The sequence below is a fragment of the Drosophila hydei genome, unplaced genomic scaffold, assembly GCF_003285905.1.
Source record: "Drosophila hydei strain 15085-1641.00,03,60 unplaced genomic scaffold, DhydRS2 tig00008122-arrow-pilon, whole genome shotgun sequence".
NCBI lineage: Eukaryota > Metazoa > Arthropoda > Insecta > Diptera > Drosophilidae > Drosophila > Drosophila hydei.
Window position 1 is genome coordinate 5,869,888 of NW_022045833.1, and position 23,964 is coordinate 5,893,851.

General features: G+C 41.6%; 5 protein-coding genes across 6 annotated transcripts; 2 read left to right on the plus strand and 3 right to left on the minus strand.

Annotated features, from left to right (window-relative positions):
• The first annotated feature begins 37 nt into the window (after window positions 1-37).
• LOC111603290 (DCN1-like protein 3) lies at window positions 38-2,365 on the plus strand. 2 transcript variants are annotated; one of them, XM_023320821.2, is made up of 4 exons: window positions 38-823; window positions 882-1,013; window positions 1,082-1,412; window positions 1,471-2,365. In XM_023320821.2, the coding sequence occupies exons 1-4, from the start codon at window positions 640-642 to the stop codon at window positions 1,829-1,831; spliced, it is 1,008 nt and encodes a 335-aa protein (XP_023176589.1). In that variant the 5' UTR covers window positions 38-639; the 3' UTR covers window positions 1,832-2,365. The 2 variants fall into 2 exon arrangements, with proteins under 2 accessions (XP_023176589.1, XP_023176581.1); XM_023320813.2 differs by having other exon boundaries at window positions 39-823; window positions 1,079-1,412.
• Window positions 2,366-2,779: 414 nt separating this feature from the next.
• LOC111603397 (cell wall protein RBR3) lies at window positions 2,780-5,866 on the plus strand. Its single transcript, XM_023320966.2, has 5 exons — window positions 2,780-3,190; window positions 3,258-3,448; window positions 3,519-5,085; window positions 5,142-5,281; window positions 5,350-5,866. Exons 1-5 carry the CDS (start codon window positions 3,123-3,125, stop codon window positions 5,523-5,525), a joined length of 2,142 nt encoding a protein of 713 aa, XP_023176734.2. The 5' UTR covers window positions 2,780-3,122; the 3' UTR covers window positions 5,526-5,866.
• Window positions 5,867-6,321: 455 nt separating this feature from the next.
• LOC111603388 (zinc finger protein GLIS2 homolog) lies at window positions 6,322-9,169 on the minus strand. The gene is made up of 3 exons (XM_023320955.2): window positions 9,075-9,169; window positions 7,390-7,722; window positions 6,322-7,171 (listed from the first exon to the last, which is right to left on the minus strand). The coding sequence occupies exons 2-3, from the start codon at window positions 7,611-7,613 to the stop codon at window positions 6,424-6,426; spliced, it is 972 nt and encodes a 323-aa protein (XP_023176723.2). The 5' UTR covers window positions 7,614-7,722; window positions 9,075-9,169; the 3' UTR covers window positions 6,322-6,423.
• A 4,579-nt stretch (window positions 9,170-13,748) lies between these two features.
• Window positions 13,749-14,860, minus strand: LOC111603454. Its single transcript, XM_023321047.2, has one exon. It carries the CDS (start codon window positions 14,295-14,297, stop codon window positions 13,848-13,850), a length of 450 nt encoding a protein of 149 aa, XP_023176815.1. The 5' UTR covers window positions 14,298-14,860; the 3' UTR covers window positions 13,749-13,847.
• A 414-nt stretch (window positions 14,861-15,274) lies between these two features.
• On the minus strand, window positions 15,275-20,569 carry LOC111603560 (eukaryotic translation initiation factor 4 gamma 2). The gene is made up of 3 exons (XM_030225014.1): window positions 17,597-20,569; window positions 15,630-17,521; window positions 15,275-15,561 (listed from the first exon to the last, which is right to left on the minus strand). Exons 1-3 carry the CDS (start codon window positions 18,352-18,354, stop codon window positions 15,383-15,385), a joined length of 2,829 nt encoding a protein of 942 aa, XP_030080874.1. The 5' UTR covers window positions 18,355-20,569; the 3' UTR covers window positions 15,275-15,382.
• Between the last annotated feature and the right edge of the window lie 3,395 nt (window positions 20,570-23,964).

The window sequence follows — 23,964 nt, forward strand, 5'->3', positions numbered from 1 at the left end:
AAAAACGTAGCCTCGTGAAACACACACAAAACATAAATATAAATAAAAAATTTAATAAGTAACTATAAATAAATATTATAATGAATTACTCTGCGTAATGTGGTGCAATATAACATACATGTAAAATGTGAAATATACTGAGATAGACGAATTCACGCACATTTGTGGTGGCTTGCTGACTACTACAATTGCATATGTATATGTGTATGTATACACCCATACACAAATACATACACACATGAGTTTGCGTAGGAGGGATCAAAATAACAACAGCAGCAGCAGTAGCAACAGCAACAAGGAACTCTTTAACATATGCTCGATGCATCAATGGTGCATTAGCATTACCCGCGTGCAACAGCTCGTCAACGTTCCATGGAAATTCCAGTGCCAATGTCAAGCAGTCAATGTCAAGGCGAGCTAACGCTAGCTAAGTAATTAATCTAAACACAAACACACACATACACACACATATAGCCATAGCCCATAGTAGCCAAGTTAAAATATAGACAAGTGTCAACACAGGAACACATACACAAACAAACACGTTCATACACAAAAATCAAAATAATCAAAGCAAAGTAGCAGCCAAGAGAATATTGTTAAATTCAATCAATCCGTTGAAGAAGCGTGCATCGCACTATGGGCAATTGCCTGAAATGCTTCCAGTCGTCGTCGTCTTCGTCCGCCGCACCAACGTTGCCAACAAGCCAATCATTACCAAACGCATTGCAAAATCTGAATGCCAACAACAGCTGTCAAGCGGCCACCAGCATTGGCAACTGCTACGATATCGCTCTATCTAATGCGAACGACAGGCCACGAGGTGAGTCAATCTCTACTCTACTATATCTGTCCATATAAAAACCATTTAATACTTGCAGAAACTGATGAATTGCTCTCTAATCGAACTCCACTCAAGCCAGCAAATAATTGTGATACTAAGCGTAATAGTTTTAAGTCCTTAGGCTTGCTTAATGGCAGTGCGCCAACCATGAGCGAAATTATAACAACTGGCAAGTGGGAGAAAAGGGAAACCACACATTCAGTGGACTAATAACAAGAATTGTTCTCATTATAGCAGTCAAAGAGTCCATGGAGGTGTCACATCAAACGCTAAATAAACTGTTTGAGGTCTATAAAGATCCCGATGACGAAGATATGATACTCACGGATGGCATTGAACGATTATGCATTGATCTTAACTATCAGCCGGATGAGTTTGCAATTCTTGTGCTTGCCTGGTGCTTGGATGCCTCACAGATGTGCCGCTTCACCAAAACGGAGTTTATTGATGGCCTGCACAAGATGCGCGCAGATACAATTGAAAATATACGTTTAAGACTTGAGCATACAATTGAGATGCTTAAAGTTGATTCGGAAATGTTTAAGCAGCTCTATCGTTTTACCTTTCGGTGGGTTAATAAGTTCTTATATTTATTTTATATATTTAATTGTGTGTTTGCTTTGCAGTTTCGGCTTGGAGCCAGATCAGCGCGTTTTATCGCTTGAAATGGCAATCGATTTGTGGAAACTTGTGTTCACTGTACAAACACCTGATCTCTTTTCAAACTGGGTTAACTTCCTCGATAAGCATCCGAACATACGACGCATACCCAAGGATACATGGAACATGTACCTCAATTTTACTGAACAATGTGATATAGACAATTACGATGATACCGAAGCGTGGCCAAGTCTCTTCGATGACTTTGTCGAATATGAAAAGAATCGTGCTCTGGAAATGGTCACCGTCCACGATGATGATAACAACAATGATGATCCATTGCAATGCCATGTCAAAGCCGGTGGCGATATGCGTCATGTGTCATAGTTTAAGCTTGTCAGCCAGTAGCTTAACATAGAACCCCAATCCCAAAACCCCCACGCCCAACATACCCAACCATTTTTAAGGGACAAGCAACGTTCAATAGAAATTTAAAGCTGTACAATTTTAAAGACGATATTTATTTACGCGCTCTCTCTCAATCTTATCGATATCGTTGGTATTATTTTTTCTTTGTTTTTGTTACTTGGAACACCTTTGTAGTCGGTCATAGATCTAAACGATGCGGTGCTGGCGCTGCTTGGATGATTCACAACCAACTCGAACAAAAGAGAAAACTGCTCTCACAGCCAGTCAGACGACAGCCAGCTAGCTGATAATTTAAACTGCAAACAATTTAACACTTAAAAAGCAAAAAAGGGCAACGGACGCATTTGTTTATAAATTTTAAAGACTTATCAACAAGAATTTCGAAAAAAGCTCAATCATACGAAACCAGATGTGTATATAGAATATGTACTAAATGACTTGATTCAACTAGAAGAGCAAACATCTTTTCAATGTGTGCAAAAATCGTATATATACATATATATAAATTATAGCAATTAACTGATGTATTATTTAAAAGCAAAAACAAAATATTAAAAGATTGCATCATTTTATGGCACTTACCTATTTAATTGCATTACAATTACATACTTAGCTCTAAGTAGTGGATGTGAATTAAATAAACATAAACTAAACTAAACAAACTAAAATCTTTATATTTAATAAATGTATCAGATCTGCAAAGCTTTATTATATACAACGCATGTTCAAATTGCAAAAAAAAAATTATTTATAGATTTTTTAATTTAAATAATTATTTTTATATATAAATTTTAATCTATTGTTTATTTTTTTAAATTGTCTACACATTTGAGCGATTGCTTACTATCGATAGTGCAATCGATATTTGTTGTGTGCGCCTATCGCGTTTACCAGTGATGTGTTGACTATTGTGCACAAACGCATGCACATACGTGCATATATACATATGTACGTGCGTACTTATTGCATATTGATAAAAATTGTAAAAATCCGCTTGGCTATTTAGTTTAGAGGCCCCGATGAGTAAGTAGTTGTCTGAAACGATTACCTCAGCTGGGTGGCGCGGCAGCTGCGCCAAAATATTACGCGCATTCTAGGCGAATTGATTCACGATTTGACATTGAAAACAGAAATTGCGATGAAGAGTTGGTCGTAGAGAGGAGCAAAGGGCAAGGTAACGTTCGATCGAAAGGACATACACGCGCGCACTCACACACACACACAAAAACACAACTACACCAATAAGAAGATGCCCTGTGAAAGCTGTGGCATTGAATTCACGGTATTTCGCCGTAAACGCAGCTGTTTCGATTGCAGGTAAGTTCGAAATTGATACTCAATAGCTTTATTTGGTACTATCATACATTAAAATACTTTTTTGCAGGCGCTATTATTGCAATAATTGCCTGATTGGAATCACGACAACGACGACGTTGACATCGACGTCGCGTCGCTGCCAGCGCTGTGCAATATTTGCTCAACGTCCTCTGTTGCGTACGGATTTGCTAAAGCTTAAGCCAAAGGATTTAATATTCTATTTGCAATCCAAACACATTTCCACTGAAGGCTGCCTGGGTGAGTGCTGACTGCTCCGATCATATATTTCAATATAAAATCAAAATGTTTTGTCTTCTGGACATTGCAGAGAAGGAAGAGCTGGTTGGTCTGGTGCTGACGCATGTCGCTCAGTCGGATCGTGAAAGGGGTTGTCCGCCCAATCAGAACCAGAGTCCGGGTCGTGGCCAAGCCAATCCCATGGACAGTCTGAAGCAATCGTGCCAAAACTTTTTCACCAATCTTAGTGACAATATCAGTGATTCCTTAGCGTCCTTTGACACAAAATCTAGTTCCAAATCCACGTCGAACAGTCGTCATGCACCCAATGATAACGGAGCTCCACCTCCACCCACGCACATCTTTGAGCAGCCGCGCGTGTCCACAAGAGAAATTCCAACGTACGCCAGTGCTGGCGGCGCTCAGCAGACGCCTGCTCGAACGCCCAGCATACATCGTACCAATTCGACGGAGGTGGCGCATGTGCATGTTAGTCCATCCACATCCTCCACTCATACGGCGACTTCGCCCACGGCCACACAGGAGCACAGAGCTTTGGCTACGGAGGCGGCCCGACTGCTGCAACAGGTTGAGCCTGATAACTCGGAGTGTGATTGCTCGGACGATGAGATAATAACCACGTTCAGTGAACGCACATCGCTTAAGAATAGCGACAACAGCGCTGGCCCAGCGAGCAGGCCAACACTGGAGATTAGCTCAGCTGGTCTAACGCCGACAACAGCTACAATAGCAACAGCAACAACAGCCACAACAGTAACAACAGCCACGACAAGCACCAGTCCGGGCTACTCCAAACAGGGCTCACTTAGCTCTAAAGTGGATGCATGCGGTGCCGATGCCTCGTCACAGTCCAGTTTCGAGGAACTGGGCGCTATAGGCGGCATCTCCGATGAGAGCAAAGCTACGACCGATACGAATAGCAGTAACTTAGATCAGTGGCAAATACTTGAGCAAACAAGTAGCAGTCAACTGCCACAGCAGCAGCAGCTGCTGCAGGACCAACAACAACAGCAGCTGCAAGTCGAAGCGGCTATTGATGAAATTTTACAGGTGACGGTGCAAAATGAGCCGCAGGCTCCACAGCGCATTAAAAAGGTCACCCGACGACGTTCCGAAGGCTATTTGAATCGTCGCCATCAATCGAGCGATGATGATGACGAATCACCGGTGGGTCCCCTCAACGGTTTGGTATTAAGTACGCTCAGCGAGCAGTCTGAACCGTCGATAACCGCTGTTGCCTCCACTAGCTGTCAGCGTTGTGGCAAGAATAAGACGAACATCAGGCGACATGTGGATAAAATGCGTCGACATTTGGAGAATTCACAGATGTCCGAGGCAGACATAAAGCGTGAGCTGCAAGAGTTTCTCACCTACCTGGAGCAGCGCACCAAGTCTCTTGAGTGTTCCGATGCGGACAGTCACGCTGTTTCGCCTCTGAGCAGCATAGAGGCTGGTGCGGCAGGTGTTGCGCGTCCGCTACCTATAACACCTACGATTGAGTTTTCGCCCACACAGGACGAGCACGAATCGCATTGGGAAGATGACGAGGGCATACATGTGTACGCCTCGCCCTTGGGCTTTGAGCCGCCCAGCAGCTTGGATTCACGCTTCGTGAACTTGGAAGAGTTTGAGGATAGGTAAGTAGATGCAGCAAGTGAACCAAAGAATCAGATAACATATCATGCCTTTACAGAAAAGACTTGGAGAACTTGACTGTGAAACAGTTAAAGGAGGTTTTAATGTTGCATCGCGTCGACTACAAAGGCTGCTGTGAGAAGCAGGAGCTACTCGATCGTGTGTGTCGACTATGGAAGACAATGCGAACAGCGCCAGGTAAGTCAACACAAGCTCACGTTAACACATATACATACAAGATGTATTACATGTATAAATATATATAGCTGTTGAAAAACTTGCCACAGACGAGCTGTGTAAGATCTGCATGGATGCGCCGATTGAGTGCGTCTTTCTGGAATGCGGCCACATGGCCACCTGCACCAACTGCGGCAAGGTGTTAAACGAGTGCCCGATTTGTCGACAATATATTGTACGAGTTGTAAGATTCTTTAGGGCGTAATATTCTAAATTTTGCAGCCGATGATACATAGCTTTGCTTATTATAATTCTTTTTAATTTATACTATGTGAAAAAGGAAAACGGTTAGGGCCAAGTGAATTGTAGCTCTGTACATATTGAGAGTATGTAAGAGCTAAACTGAAAGCACTAGATGTGCTTTAGCTATAAAGTTGTTCAATGGGTCTTGAATGCTCAATAGCAGCAGTTGAACGTTAAACTCTGAAAACAACTTTGTTTCGTTAAAGTTAAGACAGCTCAGTTTGTGCTGGCAATAATAACAATTGTGTTTTATTTTAATATTTTGCTGCAAGCCCAGAAATACAACTTTAAAAGTTTGTATTTAATTAAATTTGTGAAATACGTGACCTTTGTTTTGTTTTTATTTTGCTATTTATTTAACCATTTCCCCCGTGTTGTTTCTATATGTGTGTGTCGAGTAGTAGACTTAGCTAAGATAACATTCCTAAATAAATTGTAAATGAAGGAATCTATATTTAAAAACTGTTGTAACAAAAAACTCTTCTAGTTTGCGCATTTACATTTAAATAAACAGTCAACACATATTTCATTAAAGTCAGCCTTGAATTTGAATTTGAATTTTGTGCGTATGACAGATAGCGAAAACTATCGTCTATCGATTAATTATGTTTGGCGCTTTCGCAACACTGTTTTGGCGTTGAACTTGGCTAACTTTTTGAAATGCACAAACTCAACGGAAAATAGCGTAAGAAATGTGTTTTTTTTCTGCCTACTCTGATAATTATATAACATTCGATTAGTTTGTAATTCAATTGAAAACAGTCTTTATTGTAAACTAAATAATAATTCTTATTTTAATGACAAGGGCTAGTTCTACAGTAGCCTGATGACTAGAGATAAGCGGCAGGATATTAACTCCTTCAACTTCTGTGCACACGCAAATCAAGCGGCGCTGGCGTGTCCATATCCATGTCCATGGACAGGTCCTCGCTGTGCAGATAGCGGTAATTGTGCTGCCAGTAGGAGGAGGAGGAGGAGGAGGAGTTGGTATATTCGCTATTGTGCTTGGCTGGCAGTGAATAATCGCTTGCCACGTTGTCACGCTCGGCCAAATCTAGATAGTAGCTGGAGGCGGTTTCAGCTGCAGGTGCAACAGGTGCTGGCAGGCAGGTGGTGTAGGCTGACTCGCTGGCATCCAGCATACAAGTGGCTGTCTGACTGGCAATCAGCTGAATGCTGTGCTTGAACGTCTTCACATGCTTGCGCAACGAGGAGGGATCCGTGTAGCGTTTCTGGCATCCCTGCACCTTGCACATATACGGCTTTTCCATGGAGTGCGTGCGCGTGTGCTTGAACCGATCCGACGAATTCGAATAGGCCTTCAGACAGCCCTCAAAGTGGCACTTGTAGGGCTTCTCGCCCGAATGCGAGCGTATGTGTATCTTCAGATTTTCAGCACGCGAAAAGGACTTCTCGCACAGATGGCAGCGATGCGGCTTCTCCTTGGTGTGGGTGCGCACATGGACCAGCATCTTGTAGCGCGCATTAAAGCCCCGATCGCTGCGCTGACAGCCGCTCCAGCGGCAATAGTAGAGACCATCGTGCAGCGAGGCGATGGCATGACGTAATGTGACGTGTTGTGCGAGCGCCTCCAAAGATTCGAAGACTCTGCAAGGACAAAGCAAACAAGTTGTTAAAGGATATATGTCTACAGTTGTGTGCCAAATATTAGGCATGCTTTGCAATTGGATAAGAAATTATAGAAAAATGATAATATTAAGAACTTTTATTTATTTTTAAGAGTATTTTAAGTTTGTTTTTCTTTTCTTTTTTTTTTTGTATATAAATTGCTGCGTACCTATTTTTATGCAGTACTGTTAACTTACCTCGAACACTCGTGCCAATTGCATATGAAATCGCAATCGCTGCAGCTGCTGCTGCCGCTTTGATCGCTGCAGGATGTGTGTGTGGGTGAACCGGAACCGGAACCGGAGCCAGACGTGGGGCACTTCATGATGACGGACTGTGTGCGTGAAACGGAAGCGGCGTCAGCGGTGGCTGCAACTCTCGGCGGTGTGATCGGCGGAGTTGGAAATCTGATATATTGCATTTGCGGCAATTGCTGCTCGCTTAGCCAACTCCCGGCCACCGGCTGTATTATATACGGCGGCGTACTGTACGGCGTATAGACAACACTTGATGGCGGCTCGTAGTATACGCTATTGGAGAAAATTGGTTTTTGTACTAAGATATCCATTTTGTGTGTGAAATTTGATTCTTTTTGTTTTTCTTAAGTTTTTTTTGTCTATTGCTGCGTAGTGTTCGCTAGTGCGATTGTTAAACGAATGAGCCGCTCGCCTGCAGACATTCGTGTAATATTTGAAAGCGATAAGGAGCAAGAGCGAGCGAGCGCACGAGCGGCACAAAAAGATAGAGCGAGAGAGAGGGACTGTGCTTATCAGCCAGCCCCCAAAGCGAAGGCTGTGCACGCAGACAGGCCAACGGGAGACGGGGAGTCGAACCATCGAGCAGTCGTCGGACATCCGAACCAAACCAAAAAGCAATGAGCCAAGTTAGCTGCGTGTGCGTAAAAACAACAGCAGTAACAAAGTGTTGTACATGCCAGCGACAGCTATGAGCAGGGGGTGTGGGGGCCTGGCGCTGGCTTCATCCGGCGCACATGTGATGTACGTGAGTGAAGCACCGTATTGGCCTGTGCGAGATGCAGGGGGCAGGCGCGTGACTAGCGGCTGAGGCTGACTTTTGCCTTATCAGTGAAACGCACAAGTGGAAAATCGGTCTAGCCGACGACCAGTTGGCATGTGTGTGGACAATGATCAACAGCAACAAAAGTCAACAGCTCTTTGCGGGGGTAGCAGCTGAGATAGGAAATTGCACTTCGCACTCTCTCGCCTTCTCGCTCTCTTCCCCTCTCTGTGTCCGTCGCTCAGTCAAGTCGCAAAAGCGCCTAAGCTGAAATCCCCCACAGCAGTTGACTGTGCTACGCTGCAGATAAAGACGTCTCACGCTGCCGTTATCGATCCGAGCCGCCTATTTTTTACTGCCGTTCGGGCCAAGTCAACAATGTGCAAACAATGCCTTTCGTATCTACGACGATGACGCTCACTCAATATAGTTTTTTGTTTTTTATTTTGGAACAGGCGAGGCATTTGCCAATTCCCGGCCGTCTTATCAATGGGCAGACTGTGTAGTGTCTTCCACGGCTGTGGCCGGGGTGTGCGCGGTATTTGCTGTCAGCTCTGCTGGGTGGTTAACTCTTATCAGTTGGCAAAGCAGTCTGGTTACCCATTTGATAGGAAGTGAATCACATATGCTGTGCAGCTACTCCAATCGCGGGGGCCTTACATAAATAAGCACTCGGAAATGGTATGACATCAGTGGCTACGATTAGCTCAAGGCGCCTGATACGACCATCCGCCCACCCCTCCTTCCTGCCGCAATCTGACCCCACCAGGCGTTCAATGTCAGTCGATTGCAACAGGTGCATCCAAAGTTTGTAATCGAAGTGCGCAAAAAGACAAAGTCATGATTTATTTTTAGATTAACTTACAGATACGAAATCGGGGAATCGCCCTCTGGACTGCTGTTAAAACCGGCACGAAGTACAGTTGCGACATTCTTTCTGGACTTTTTGTCTACGCATCGTAATTAAGCTTCGATAAAATCGTAGGGTTGAAGTACATTCAAGTTTGATAAACATTATTTTCTACAGCCAACTATGTTATTTATCAAATGCTGTCGAAAGGTTTTATAAAGCCAATTCATGAATTTTCATTTATAGTATATACTGTTTGTTTATTGAGACTCTGGCTTTTGGTACGTTTTCTGTTACGCCTTGAATGTATAATGTGAATGGGTTCCTATCTTAATTCCATAATTATGTCTGCGTTTGTATAACAGCAAGGCAAGGTCACACTATTACAGGCAGGCTAAATGAGGTAAGATGATTGTTATATGAAGACAGCTAGACTCTACTGCCCGCTTAGCTGAGAGTACAGTAGACAAGTAGAAGGATAACAACTAGCTTTTAATTCAATAGCCAGCTTATCGTTAGCTGATGTGCTTAAATATAACATATAACAGTGAGCTTATAGGGTAACAGCCAGCTTATTGCATAACAGATAAGTTCTAGTTAGTCAGATTGAAGTATATCAGCCAGATTATAGTATAACAAGGAGCTTCTAGTATAACAGTATGGCTTGAACAGAACAATGCGATTATAGTATAACAGTCTAGTTGTGGCATAACAGTGTGCATTTAGTATAACAGACTGGTCATAGTATAAGTGTTTGCTTGTAGTATAACAGGGTTGTTGTAGTATAACAATATGGTATAACAGCCTAGTATATCAACCTGGTTAGATATAGTATAACAGTCTAGTTATAGTATAACAGTCTAGTTATAGTATAACAGCTTAGTTATAGTATAACAGTCTAGTTATAGTATAACAGTCTAGTTATAGTATAACAGTAAAGTTTTAGTATAACAGCCTAGTATATAATCATGTTTATAGTATAACACTCTGCTTACAATGGTTACATGGTTAACTTATAACAGTTAGCTTGGCATATAACAGTCTAGCTTTAGCTTGGCTTGAATAGATTTTAGCCATGTCTAAGAAAAACTTTTCTGCATTCATACCTCCATTATTATTATTATTATCATTGTTAGGAATCTTCCAGTACAGGTCTTTTAGCTAATAATATACAAATAAAAACACAATATAAAAACTTCGATACCCCTGACCCCAAATTATTGCACAACATGTGTATTATTCCATCATATAAACAACGAAATTATATGTATATAATATATATATATACATATAATATATATATATATATATATATATATATATGTATTCATGTATGTATATATACATTTATGTGTCTATACTATAGAATCTGGATTTTCTGGTTCCCCTGAAAGCTAAAAACTGAACTTTGTATGGCGCGAGCTGCGCTTCACAGTTGATAAGCGACCACACAAATGAGCTCAACTATTGTCCAGCAACAGCTGAAGAAGCAGAAGAAGAAGCAGAACAACAGGCTAAAGAAAGAGCATCCCTGAGACAGATAAGCGACAGAGAAACCTCTCGTTCAGAGAGGTGAACGCGTGCGGCGCACAACATTTTTCCGTAGTAAAATATTCAAAATAAAACAAGTGGTGGGCGTGCCCGACTAGTAAATACCCCAGCTATGACCTATAAGTCAAAAAGAGTATGAGATTGATGATACAATCTCTGTAGATGTATGACATACAGTACAAAGTTGATCGATTTCAGGGAAATCGAAGAAGTCATCGAGAACTTTCAATTTCAAGTTCAAGTTCAAATTTCTAGCTCTTATATAACATATCTTATCGACACTTTGTCTGTTACGCCTAAACTGGATATGACTTATGATATGCATTAAGCAGTCTTCTGGCCGTTGCATACATCCTCCCATAAACCACATACCCCATTTGCCCATTATCAATTGTTCACAGGGTATCAATAGAAATAAAAGAAAACAAACCCCGGCGAGTGCGCCTTAATGTAGCAAAAATACACAATAACTGGATCGTGCCAGTTTTACTGGTCGCACTGTCATATAATGATGTTCAATATTTCTATCAAATTATAACAACATATACTTGAGCTGATAACCAGCCCAGGGGTCTAACTGACTGACTGACTGAATGGCTGGCTCTGGCTGGCTGATTGGGTTTGGCAGAGGTGCCAAATGGGCATGCGATAAGCCGGAACGGAACGAGTCGTGCATATTGGGGCGTACGTACGCTTAAACCCAGATTCGTATAGCTTTCTAGATGGTTTATCAAAGGCCCAGCCTCTCATTTTTATAGTCAATATATATACTATATAAACATATATGTGGGCTATATAGCCTGATTTATAGCCTTAGCTATCTATCCAGTATCTATTGTATATGAGTCTACGGAGGGCATGTTAGAGTGTTTCAAATAATTATTCCAAAGCTTTTCTAACTACAACTTCATCAAATGCTATGAAATATACATATATATACGAGGGTGGTTTCACTAACAAAAGCTAAATAAAAAAATATAAAATGAAATATTTTAAGCAACACAATTTAAAAAATATAAAAAATTTAATTTAATGTTATTTAAATTATTTAGATATTTAATTTATTTTTTTTCTTATTTTATTTAAATTATTTTTTGATCAAAAGAAAATAGAAAAAAATTAAAAAAAAAAAACATAAAAATATTTATTATATATATATTTATACATATAAATTTTTAACTAAAAATAAATGTATTTGAAATTCCTGAACGTCACTCAAAGCCTACAAAAAGGCGCATCAGGCAAATGCAGATTAAAGCAGATAAAAAATCACAATTAATTTCTTAAAATTAATAGATCCACTAACTATACAAACCACCCTCGCCCATAGGCAGACGTTCAAAGTCTAGACCACAATATAAAACGCATCAAAATCAAATATCGAAAACCTTTTGCATGCAATTGAGGCATGAAACTCCACTGTTGGCCCTGTCTGGTCCCAAAATGTTATCTCAACCGCAGACAGTTTTGATATGCAGCAAAAAATATAGCTAAGAACAGTGCAGTCGGGTGTAAGAGACTGCACAATACTCGTTTAGAATTGACGAAAAGTTTTGTTGCAATAAAAAGCTGAAAATCAGTCGGCTGGGAAGCAACTCAAGAACAAAATTAGACTTATCTAGCTTTAAAGCTTTGATAGATATCCCATTAAAGTAACTGAAAAATCTTAAAACTAAGAAACTAAGGTGTGAATAGGAAGGAGTATATATACCAAAAATGTGCACAAAGAGGCAATATACTCTCCTTACGCTAACTGAGCAGGCATAAAACAAAATTCCAAATGAAAATGAGAATGAAATATCATGCCAAACCTTCATGGGAGCCGCCAGTAGTAGTAGCTTGAATAGTAGACCCAATGGCTATAGCAACATGTACTATATTTATTAACTGCTTTGTTGTTGTTGTAGCTGATACTGCTGACAATATCTCGTCTAGACTGCCTATTATTAGAGGCCAACAAATATTTATGAAATTCATTGTTATAAATTATGAAGCAAAAAATTTCCACAAGCAGCGATTAGTTCGATTACTATGGTAAAGCTGTAGGAAAATGATCCGCAGTCGGTTTTGGTTGGGTTCTCAGTAACTAAGCTAAATTCTTAAATTTGTTTAGGCAAGCTTTTAGCTATATTATAGCTGCCCAACATATTTGATCTACTAAGCCAATAAGAACTAATCTAAGCTGGTTTTAGCTATATCTAGCTATGCGACAGTTGAGTCTAGCTCTTACGCTCATCTAACTATAACATAACTAGAGTTTTAGCCTTTTCTAGCTATGGTTTAGCTAAGCTATAAGCTATGTCTGGCTAATTTTAGCTAGATGAGAACCAAGAGCACTATATAGCCACAAAATAGCTAAGCTGAACTTTAGCTTTCTCTAAGCTCAGCATTTAGCTGTATGAATTTCTGATTGAAATTGTCTAGTAAGAAAAAATTGTCTTAAAATGTATTTTAGCTATATCTAACTGAATGATAGCTAAATTTGTGTTTGACTATAGCTTTTCGCACGTCTGTCAAGTTTGTTTTGAAACTAGTATGCTTCGAATTATTGATAAACAATTGACAGGTTTTCCTTAACTCCATAAATAATAGATAAATTGCGCACAAATATTTACAGTAAACGGCAACAACAATAAAAACCCTGATGCAATCTCTGGTTCCAATTACATGTCTGCCCAAAAAGTTCACAGCACGCGTAGCAAAAATATATTAAAAAAAAAACTTATCAAGTTAATTTTTTTTGTTTTTATTATTTTCGGAAGATAGGTGCGGGGGTTTAGAGGGTTTAATGATAAGCCACAGGAAGCACTCAATACACGTGCGGGCTGTTAAGGCCAATCACACCTGTACCACACATACTCACACACGCACGTTTGCCAACACTGAGCATAGCACTTACACGTAGTCCAGTAGCACAGTTTTCTTTATAACAGTCTTATTTCGGTTAAGTTTTGAACAATACGTAGCTAATTGAATTTTTTTGCGCACGTTTGAACTTGTGATGCATATCGAACTGTCTTCGACATTGTCTGGAGCGGCTGACGCCACAACTCCCTGGGTGAGGTCCGTGGGGTCGCGGCGAACCAAAATAAACGCTTAGCAGTGAACCACACGGCGTGTGGATTGAAATATTGGTATATAAATAAGTGCAATACATTTGCCTGTTTTTAATCACAATTATAAATACATATTGAGGTACATAGGACAGCAGTCACAGCAGCAGCAACCACAGCAGCCTCACACGAACATCTCCAGGTTCTGTTTCATATAGTTGACCAAGGCAGCCTCGAATTGGGCATGTGTAACGCTGTCCATCTGCAGGTTGAAGCTCACGTAGAATTGGCGGCCATAGCGCTTGGCCAGCTTGTTGGCCAACACCACAGAATCGCTTTGTCCACTCTCGCCAAGAAATGTTGTGGAGACAATTTGCGTGCTGGGCGGACGGGATGGCATCGCCATGGCAAATTCATCCATTCGCTCAGCATTTGTATTGCTGAGTAGTATCATTGTGCTGCCGTTCATCTTGAGCACACGTAATGTTACCTGCACGGCACCCACAATCAGTTGAGCCATGTGCGAGGCAAAGGGCGCAGCTGATGCCGGTGCTGCAGCTGCTTCTGCAGTTGGCGTTTCTTCTTTCTTGGCAACATCGCCACAAGCAGCCTGCAAAACGGCACAGCTTTCCATGTTAATTGTTTGTTTTACGTTATAAAATTTAAAAATCGTGTTCGTTGCTACAACTTTAAAAATTTACAATGAAATGCAGATTTTTTGTTAGATCTCAGTGTTGCAAAACAATCAAATATTTGGCAGGGCTACAAGCTTGTTTACAAAGCTAGCTGTGTTGTATAACGCACGCGTTGACGCGCCAAAGCGAACTCAATTTAAATTTAAGTCTTGCATTCCCATCTTTCCTGGCGAATTGAATGAAACACAATTGCATTCGCCGTTCGCAGTGTTGTTTTCATTTTATTAAGGCTCGTAATTTAAATGTAGGCGTTTTTTTCGAATTAAAATACATATATATTACGATTTCGATGCTAGCTCCGAGCTTGTGTGGATATTATATATTGATGTGGAGCAGGTTTAGCTTGTTACGATTTATACTACTTAAGACAATATATGTATATGTATATATATGGATATATATTGAGAACTTTGTGTGTGCGAATAGCAAAGAAAGTATAAAGAATAGAGAAATTCATATCTTTGTTTCAAAATGAGAACATTTTGTGTGTAAAAAATCAGTTCAGGTTGAATTGCTCGAAATGAAATTCACTAATTTATATATATATAAATATAGATATATATATCTATACATATATATATGATTTGTTTATATATAAGCTGTGTGTTTAGATTTAAATATCATAAATTTAGTTTTTTTGTTTGTTTTTATTACGTTTGCGTCTATTGCCGTTTTATATATATTTTTTGTTGGTTAATTGTTGTTAAAGTTGCTTGAACTTGAATGAATATCAAATAATTTGGATTAACTTGTAGCGTTTTTTCTACTATAATTTGACTAACATTTTTGCAACCGCGATATCAACTTTCATCTTGTTTATATAATGTGTGTTTTAAATGTGTATTTTTTTTCGTATTTTTTTGTTGACTTTTGTGAATTTTTTTTAATGGTTAATTTTTTGAGTTTTTTGTTTTTTTTTTACGTTTTTGCTGGTTGCGAATAAATATATATATATATATAGAAGTGTTATTACATATATAGTGTGTGTTTTGGGTTATTATGCATCGTTTATTGATTGGGCGCTTCAATCCTCGTCGTCCTCGGATTCGGCTTCCTGCAGCCAAGTCAACCAGGCGTTCACCTGGAACAAAGCCGAACCCTTGCCTGGATATTTGTCCGATATCTCTTCCTTCCATAAAACGAATGCCTCCTCTTCAATGATCTCGGAATCGTAGAGATATTTAAACCAGCGACAGAGCATTCCTGCAAAATATCGACAAATATTAGAATATAGTTATGAAAGATAAATATTGATTTTTTTTATATCTTACCCTTGGGGAAGTTCTCGTTATAACAAAAAGACTGCAGTGCATAAAGCGCCATCAATTGTAATTCGTTTTGACCTAAGAAAGTCTGCAGCATTTGGCTGTAGGTCTCGAGCATGTTTTGTTCCTTCTGTGTTATCGATTTCTCGGGATGCTCTTTGGGATCGATGTTGCTGGCCAATGTTGTTTCCTTGGTGATGTATTTGACAACAACGGTCATGAGTGCCTGAATGAAGCCCGGATCCTTGTAGTATTTGTTATCTACGTTAGCTTTGACCCACTTGTAGAAATTATTTGGATTGGGATCGTTTTGTAGCTGTTTCAACATCTCTGCCTGCACCTTGAGCAATGGATAAAGGAAGGACAACTGCCGATCCTCTAGTATTTCCGCCAAACGCTCCTTGTTACGATCAACCTCGGGCAGGCTATTCATCAAATCAATTTTGCTAGCTCGGAACTTCTCCTCCAGCGCATCTTTGCCAATGGACTTGTGCAGCTGCTGTAGCACAAGCAAGAATAATGGATAATGCTGTCCATTGTCAGTATAATTGGCAATGTCGTTGAGTTTGATCAGTGCCGGCTCGCAGACCGCCTTGCTTAGCACGGAAGCCACCAAGGCTGTGATGCGTGGATTCAGTGCCTCGCGTTCGTTCATTTTATTGACCAACTGCTTGAAGATCTCAACGATGACATTTGGCTTGATGGTGGCCTGTTTGCGCAAGGTCTGCATGAAGCGCACGATGCGTTCCAAATAAACATCGTTGACTCGGTCCAGCACTTCCATCAATAGATTGAGACACACATCCTTGAGCGATTTCTCTGGCAGTTTTAGATCAACGAAGCCCTCGACTAATTCCATAAACTGATCGGGTTGACCATTGACTTTTTCCACTGTTTCCGATTCGGTTTGTTGTTCATCTTCATTCTCGATTTCTTGCTTCACAATTGGTTCTTCCGTTTCCAGTTCCTCATAGTAGAATTTCTCTTTGAAGTAGGCATGTGCCTTCTTCGTCAACTCTTCCTTGCTTGGTCCCTTATCTTTCTTCTGCTGTTTGCCGGAGCCAGAACCAGATGGTGTTGTTGGTCGCTCCATGGCACCATTCTTAGCGCTGTTTCCTAGCTGCTGCTGCTCCTTATTCTCATTTGCACCTGTCGCTAAGCCTGCTAATATCTTCTTCTCCTGCTCCAAGGCAGCTGCTTGTCCAAAATTGGGCGATGACGATGTTGCCTTTAGGCTCTTTTCGCCCAACTGTTGAACTGCGTGCAGTCCACGATTCTCGATACCATACTCCGCCGAGGGTGTGGACGATGGACGTGCCGGAGTGTTCATGAGATGTGATGTTGGCGTGCCCAGTAATGGATAGTGCGAGTTGGAAAGCTGCGATGTTGCCGATTGCTGTGCAGATGAGCTGCTGCTGTTGCCGCTTGGAGGCGTCGAAATGGGCAACGTGCCCGGGAATTTTTGATTCTGTGAGGCGGCGCGGAACAATAATGAATTGGCTGCCGGACGCATTTGAAGATTCTCAACCGAATCCTGATTGGTCGATATCAAATTGCGTTTGAAACGTGGCGCCAGCTCCTTGCCACCCAGCATCATTTGATTTCCACTTCCGCCGTATTGACCATCATTGCTGCGATCGTTGTTTCGATCATTGCTACGATGCGAGCCGCCACTGCCGCCGCCGCCACCACGTGAATCATCGCGATTGTTGCCATTGCCACCGTTGCCAGATCCATTCTGATTGTTGTGCTTGTTGTAGCGATTGTTGTTGTAGTTGCCGCCGCCGCCTCCACTACCCCCGCCGCTGTTGCCGCCCTGGTCACGATTGCGATCACGATTATTGTATTGGCGATTGTCGCGATCACGATCTCGATCACGATTATTGCTTGTGGCAAATCTGTAGAAAAAAGGAAAGATTGTATGAGTTTTCTTTGTATGAACTTTCTTCCTTACTCGTTCCCATAATACTTACGGTGATACGATGGGCGATGCGCCCGTAACACTTAGTCCGCTAAACATATCATTGTAGCCGCCAGGCTGTATATTCAAATGGAAGCGATTCATCCAGCTATCGCCGTCACGATCATTGTTGCGCATATCGCGATTGCGATTGGCGAACGGAGTGCGTATGATTGAGTCATCGTCCGAGCGTATTTGCTTTATCGGGACGGGTCCTTCGGCGCTGCCGCCAACTTTGCGTGGTATCCAATGATTTTGACGCAGCTCGATGACATCCTTTAGCATAAAGCGTATCCTTGGTGGATATTCAGTTGATTTTGAACGACGTTCCAACGTCTCAAAATACTGGTTCATCAGCTCTTTGCCCTGTTCTGAATCCAAATTCTTGCCGCAAGTCTTGAGCAATTGAGCCAGGCATTCCATGTCCTCGCACATCTCTTGCGCCCCGGCCGTACGTTTCTTCTTCTTATCCAATAGCTCCATAATGCATGAGTGCAGCACGTTCTTCGACAGCATATCCAACTTATTGAGTTCGCCAATAAATTTAACATTGCCCAGCATTCGCTGCTTGGCCAAATGGCGTCGCTCCTCTTCATCGGTCTCATTTTCTGGCGGTGGTCGATTATCGTTGGCCTCATCACGTTTCAAACGATTATTGAACTTGTCGCGACAGACGGCAATTAGAAGACGTAGAAATGTGCAGGAATTGTTTGGTTCCTTTTCAAATGATGGCGCTTCCTCGGACAAACGCTTGCACAGCTGTGCATACATAGACGAGTACTTTGGCTCGTCCAAGGCTTTATCAAAGATCAACAAGATGACACCGTTCAGTATGACAATCGAATTTAAATCGAGCTTGAGCAACTCATCGCTTAACTCTTGGAATTTCTCTGGAGTCAACTTATTCAATATGCCACGAACACGCCGGAAAACTGCATCGTTCTTTTCGCTTTGGGTTAGGCCATGCTGTGGACGCAACGATGGCGGTATCCAGCGTCCAGTAATGGGTAGCTGTGCTCCAGCTCCGGCAACAATTGATGATGCTCCTCCTGTTGCTGATGATGTTGATGCTGTTGGTGGCGGCGTGGACGACTTGTATGATTGTTGCTGATACTGATGCTGCTGTTGCTGCTGCTGATGTTGCTGTTGTTGCTGCTGCTGTTGCTGACTGTTGCTCGCTGCAGCGTGTCTCAAGTTTTGGCCACGCTCGTAACGTTCCTCGTTGTTGCCTCGATTATTGTAACGTCCGCCTCCGCTTCCTCCTCCTCCACCACCTGCGCTATAGCGTTGATGTGCCGGTGATTCGTCTGCGTAGCTATCCCTATAATTGTCCCGTTGGCTATAGTCGTCACGTTGATAGCGTCCACTCAGGCTGCCGCTGTTATTGTTGTTGTTGCTGCTGCTGCCGTTGCCATCGTTACGCTGTGAGCCGTAATTTGTTTTATTTGGATTGCCAATTGTCGAATTGTTGCCGTAATGACGTTGCTGCTGCTGTTGTCCGCTGCTGCTACTGCTGCTGCTGCTGCTGCTGTTGTGGTTGATGTTGTTGCTGCTACTGTTGCCATTGCCATTGACCGTCTCGTAGCGTGAGCCGCTGCCAGTTGCTTGATGCGAGGCGCGATAGCTGCTGCTGTTGCCTCCCGCCGAATTTGTGTTTAGATTTCGATTATAGCTGACGCCATCGGAGGAGCTCGAGTGATAGTTATTGCGACTACCACGATGAACTCCCAGACCACCGTTATAACTATTGCTATCAGCTATCTGCTGACTGCCGTTAGTCAAGCCGCTGCTATTATTGTTGCCAGTCGCTGCACCCAAAATGTCACTATTTTTGTTATAGTAACGCGACGACGACGAATCGTTTTGATATGATCGTCGAGGCCTTGGGCTTAGCTCCGAATCGTGTTGACGAATTTTGACGGTATTCTTATTATAGCCACTGGAATAGTGTCCGCTAGGGCCACCAATTTGTTGTCCTCCTGAACCTCCTCCAACTACACCTGTTCCTGAGTTAGCACCCGCTGTTGAACCAGTGCTTGAACGGCTGCCGTTGCGACCACTCAAGCCAGATTCGTTGTTGCTGCCGCTGTTGCTATTGCCGCCAGCTGATTTGTTGGCGCGATAATTGCCACCGTTATGATTCGTACCGTTGCTTGTTGTGCCCTTGTCAATTTTAACCAGATTCTTGAGATTATTGAACGTATCAGTGGCTGTGGTAATGGGCAATAGATTCGGACTTGTATTCAGCAATGTCTTTTGACCAACTATTGACGCCGTTGTTGGTGTTGTTACTGTTGTTGCCGATTGTGGTGTCGGTGGTGTTTGGCCTCCGGTACCGCCGCTATTGCTGCTGGTGACGCCTAAAACGGCGCCGCCGCCTCCGCCTCCACCGCCGCGATTGCTCAACTGATCGTAATTGCGCTCGATAATATCGTTTTGTTTCGACGACGTTATTATCAAACGCAAATCGTTGACGCCGCCGCTGCTGCCGCCGCCGCCGCTGCTGCTGCTGACGCTGCCGCTGCTGCTGGTGTTGGTGCCGCCGCCGCCGCCGATGCTCGTCGTGTCACCGGTACTGGTGCCTCCCTCAATGGTGATCGTTTTGGCGCTGTGGCGAAACTGATCTATGATGACGCCTGCCTGATGCCCGTTGCTAGTACCGTTAGCCCAACGTTGCGGACTATCGTCGTAAGTGTGCAAAAGGGGAGCGGCGTCGTACGTTGATAGTGGAATGGTGATAATTTTTCTCTATCGACTCGGGGGCGAAAAAATTAATCAATTGGTTTCTTCTCACGGGCTCGCTGTTTGGCAGCGGGCTCTCGATGTTCGTTAACGCTGCTTTTGTAGTTCGATCCTGTTTGATCTGCCCTCGCTCTCTCTTTTTCTCTCTGTGCTCTTCTGTGTGTTGTTATACAACACAACACACGCGAAACAAAACAGAAATTTTGTATAGTACACACAGACACGCACGCACACAGAGACACACACACACAAAAATATATATCAATATATAAATATATATGTGAATATATATGTTAAGCTGTATATGTATAGCTGGTTGTTAATTGATGGGGCTCCCTTCGGTTGCTTTGTCCTAAAGTCTCTCTTTCTCTTCTGCTACGTCTTCTTCGGTATGTTTCTCCGTGCACTTTTCCAGTTATTTATATTTCTTTTTTATATGTAATTTGTATAGTTAGATAGATTCCTGTCTAATCGGATATTGCCTGCTCCGTTGCTGCTTGCCGCTTACGCTTGTAGGAATCCTGTTGGTATATAAGAAAAAGAAGTTGTGCCAAAAAATCTAATTAGAAACGATATTGAAGTTAGGGGGAGGTTGGAATGTTTTCAAATTATATGTACACAAAAATATAGACGAGACAAAGTTGTGTGATATGGTCTAAATATATTATACATACGTACAGGGGTATACTGACAAATGTGCAAATGAAAACTGAACGGATATACACACACACATACACATACTCTCAACAATAATAAATTTAACAGCAGAAATCTTTAAATCGAATTCCCTTGAAATTACTTTTCACAATCACACAGACACTCACACTCACATTTGTTTATGCTTGTCTCTTACACATGCACATGTATCTGTGTATGTGTGGGGAATTTAATAAATGCCCAATGAGTGTTAATTAAGCTGCTATAGGCACTTCACAGCTGTTGAAAAAGTACTCATTCGTTTTCTTCGTTCACTTACACTCGACTTGAATGCTTTGCTTTATAACTAAAAATAACGGTTGTTTGACAATGCACACGCTCGTACGCTCGCTGAACTGTCGACCGTCGGCAATGGGAAACTATCATAAGTCTAAAACTGGAATTTTAATGAAAATAACCTCGCAAAACACCTTCAAGTTTATTTCACTTTTCCCCCACACACGACGCAACGCAATTGAGCGCCATGCTTACACACACACACATACTCGCAAAACAAACAAACGATTGCTGCGTTCTCCGCTCAGCTTGGGGAAATTTCTATATGTATGTATGAATGTACGTTTATGTACAGCTACGTGCCAGTGTAGCCGTCTTGCCGCGCACCATTAAAATGCGCAACAAAAGTGCATTTTATTAAATGTATGTACATAATATTAATGCAATTACTTAAGGTGCTCAATATACAACACAGTTTTCAATGCACTTAAATTGATTTTAATAAGCAAACAAATTGAGTGGGACAACTGGTCGGCCAGGTCGTTCGCTTTTGTTCTTTGTTGGCTTTTTCTTTGTTTGCGCGCGCTCCGTTTGCCAAGTTTGAACTCCTTTATATACACACATATATGTACGTGCATAAATATATAAAAAAAATCAAACTGGGATGTGTGGATGCTCACGTATCTCGCAAGTACACACACATACACATTTTCAAATGTACATGTGTGTGTGTGTACCCATTTTACTAGACGCTGCTGCTGCGCACAAGCGAGCAAATTTCTCAGTGTCAGTGTCCTTTGATTGTATGTGTGTGCCTTTGTGTGTGTGTGTATGTTTCTGTGGAGGTTTATGGCCTCAGCTAGAGCTTTCGTTGGTTCGCAGTTTCCGTTCTGCGCCATCGAATTAAAGTCTCTTGACCCCAATAAAAATGTACTAAATGGGTGCGTTGTTGTTTTTTTGATTAGCGGTGCTTAGCCTAAACACACGAAAAACAAAAAAAAATATTTCGCATCTGCGCCATGACTCACATTTGAATGCTAAATTTTACACTTTTGCTTTAAGTGAATTTCACTCAAAGAGAACACACATACATTCATACATATTTGAGAGTTTCTAAGTTCAAGCAAGATTTTGCATTTTTGAAAGCTCCCCACCCAAAGCAACCCTGAAGCTTGATTTGCATTTAGTCTATATGTGTCGACGTTTGTACGTACGTGTGTGTTTGTGTGGCTGCATTTTAATGCCTTCCGAACACCCCCCAATAGTGTCCAAAGTGTAAAACCACCCCAAAAAGAGTGCGCAAACATATTGCCGCCCTTTCAAGCGTTGCAGCGCAAAGACGTCGACGACCCCGACCCGAACGAACTAAAACCCGATGCCGCGACAAAAAGACCCAGTTGTGGATGATTTTGACCTCAATTCAAGTGAGTCGTGCATAACCGTTCAAGTAAATCTCACTAGAAAAACTTGATGCCATTTCCAATGACACACACACACACACTCACTGAGAGATATAATAAAACTTTATGTTACTATGCAAATGCGTAAATTACTCTCTATTCAATCCAATGACCCGCCCTCGTTTTCTGCTAGAGTATAACCCGGCCTGTTTTCTGCCTTTCAACTAGTTTTTTTTTCTTTTCATTTTTTTTTGTACTCTTTTTTCGATGCTTTCGTCATGCACATCGTACAAAGTGCACACACACAGTCTGTGTTTGCATACTACTGCATGTGTGTGCGTGCAAACGTGTGTGGTTGTTTTCGAAGATAAACGCGTACACACGGAAAATCAAAATGAAGCTGCATTGAAAGCGAATCGAAAAACTCAAAATTTAGTAAAGGAGAGAGCAGAGAGGAAAGAGAGACAGAAGCGTGCACCAAAGCAACGTCAACAGCAGTTTTTCCGCTGTGTGCCGCCATTTTGTTTGCTGGCACTTGACGTTGCCGTTGCCGCTGCTGCTGCTGCTCTTCTCTCGCTCTATCTACCTACATATGTATGTATTGTATATGCATACATACATACATACATATATTTCTTTGTATTTTGAGTGAATCATTTTTTTCTTTTTGATTTCTTTGTCAGTTACATGCAGCGCATTAACTTTTTTCATTCACTCAAGTTATACAAATTCACAATGTTAGGACGAAATACTGCGGCATTATTACACATTTATTGATTCAAAGTGAATTTTCTGGTGCTGCTGTGAGCGAGGAAGCAAAAAACGAGGACGTTTCTAACGTACATATGTACATCGTACATCATGGAAAAGTTTTTGAGGCTAAAATTTTTTTCACAGTCGTTTTGATAACCTTAGTACACTTTGAAATACAATTCAAGCCATTATTACACACTTTAATTTTTTCTATGTATATAATTAAATACAATAATAAAAGTAGGCTGCGAACTTTCTCTGTCTTTATTGTACTAACCTCTATAAATTACTGACTGTATGGCAACTTTTTTGCGAAAATTACTACCACCAGTCCGACGTGCTGCAAGACAATCGACGGTATTATCGGTATCCGCTGTGGATGGCGTGTTCAACGATTTATGTGTGAATATCGATATAAAAAAATATCGCGAAACATCAAATGACATGCAAGCTATTCGTTAATATCGATTGATTTTTTGTTGTACATATTTGAATATGTCAATGTTATTTAATGTATTTTAAATAATTTAATATAATTATACCTTCTATAAGT

What these genes read in the sequence shown, in the direction of transcription:
- LOC111603397 (XM_023320966.2), top strand. Translation starts at nt 3,123, where the DNA reads ATGCCCTGTGAAAGCTGTGGCATTGAATTCACGGTATTTCGCCGTAAA. An exon ending in TTGGAAGAGTTTGAGGATAG is followed by an intron (nt 5,086 to 5,141) that starts GTAAGTAGATGC and finishes ATGCCTTTACAG; the next exon opens with AAAAGACTTGGAGAACTTGA. An exon ending in GACAATGCGAACAGCGCCAG is followed by an intron (nt 5,282 to 5,349) that starts GTAAGTCAACAC and finishes AAATATATATAG; the next exon opens with CTGTTGAAAAACTTGCCACA.
- LOC111603560 (XM_030225014.1), bottom strand. Translation starts at nt 18,354, where the DNA reads ATGTATGCACAGCTGTGCAAGCGTTTGTCCGAGGAAGCGCCATCATTT. An exon ending in GCATCGCCCATCGTATCACC is followed by an intron (nt 17,522 to 17,596) that starts GTAAGTATTATG and finishes TTTTTTCTACAG; the next exon opens with ATTTGCCACAAGCAATAATC. An exon ending in TAACGAGAACTTCCCCAAGG is followed by an intron (nt 15,562 to 15,629) that starts GTAAGATATAAA and finishes GATATTTTGCAG; the next exon opens with GAATGCTCTGTCGCTGGTTT.
- LOC111603388 (XM_023320955.2), bottom strand. Translation starts at nt 7,613, where the DNA reads ATGCAATATATCAGATTTCCAACTCCGCCGATCACACCGCCGAGAGTT. An exon ending in AATTGGCACGAGTGTTCGAG is followed by an intron (nt 7,172 to 7,389) that starts GTAAGTTAACAG and finishes TTGTCCTTGCAG; the next exon opens with AGTCTTCGAATCTTTGGAGG.
- LOC111603454 (XM_023321047.2), bottom strand. Translation starts at nt 14,297, where the DNA reads ATGGAAAGCTGTGCCGTTTTGCAGGCTGCTTGTGGCGATGTTGCCAAG.
- LOC111603290 (XM_023320813.2), top strand. Translation starts at nt 640, where the DNA reads ATGGGCAATTGCCTGAAATGCTTCCAGTCGTCGTCGTCTTCGTCCGCC. An exon ending in TGCGAACGACAGGCCACGAG is followed by an intron (nt 824 to 881) that starts GTGAGTCAATCT and finishes TAATACTTGCAG; the next exon opens with AAACTGATGAATTGCTCTCT. An exon ending in GAGCGAAATTATAACAACTG is followed by an intron (nt 1,014 to 1,078) that starts GCAAGTGGGAGA and finishes TTCTCATTATAG; the next exon opens with CAGTCAAAGAGTCCATGGAG.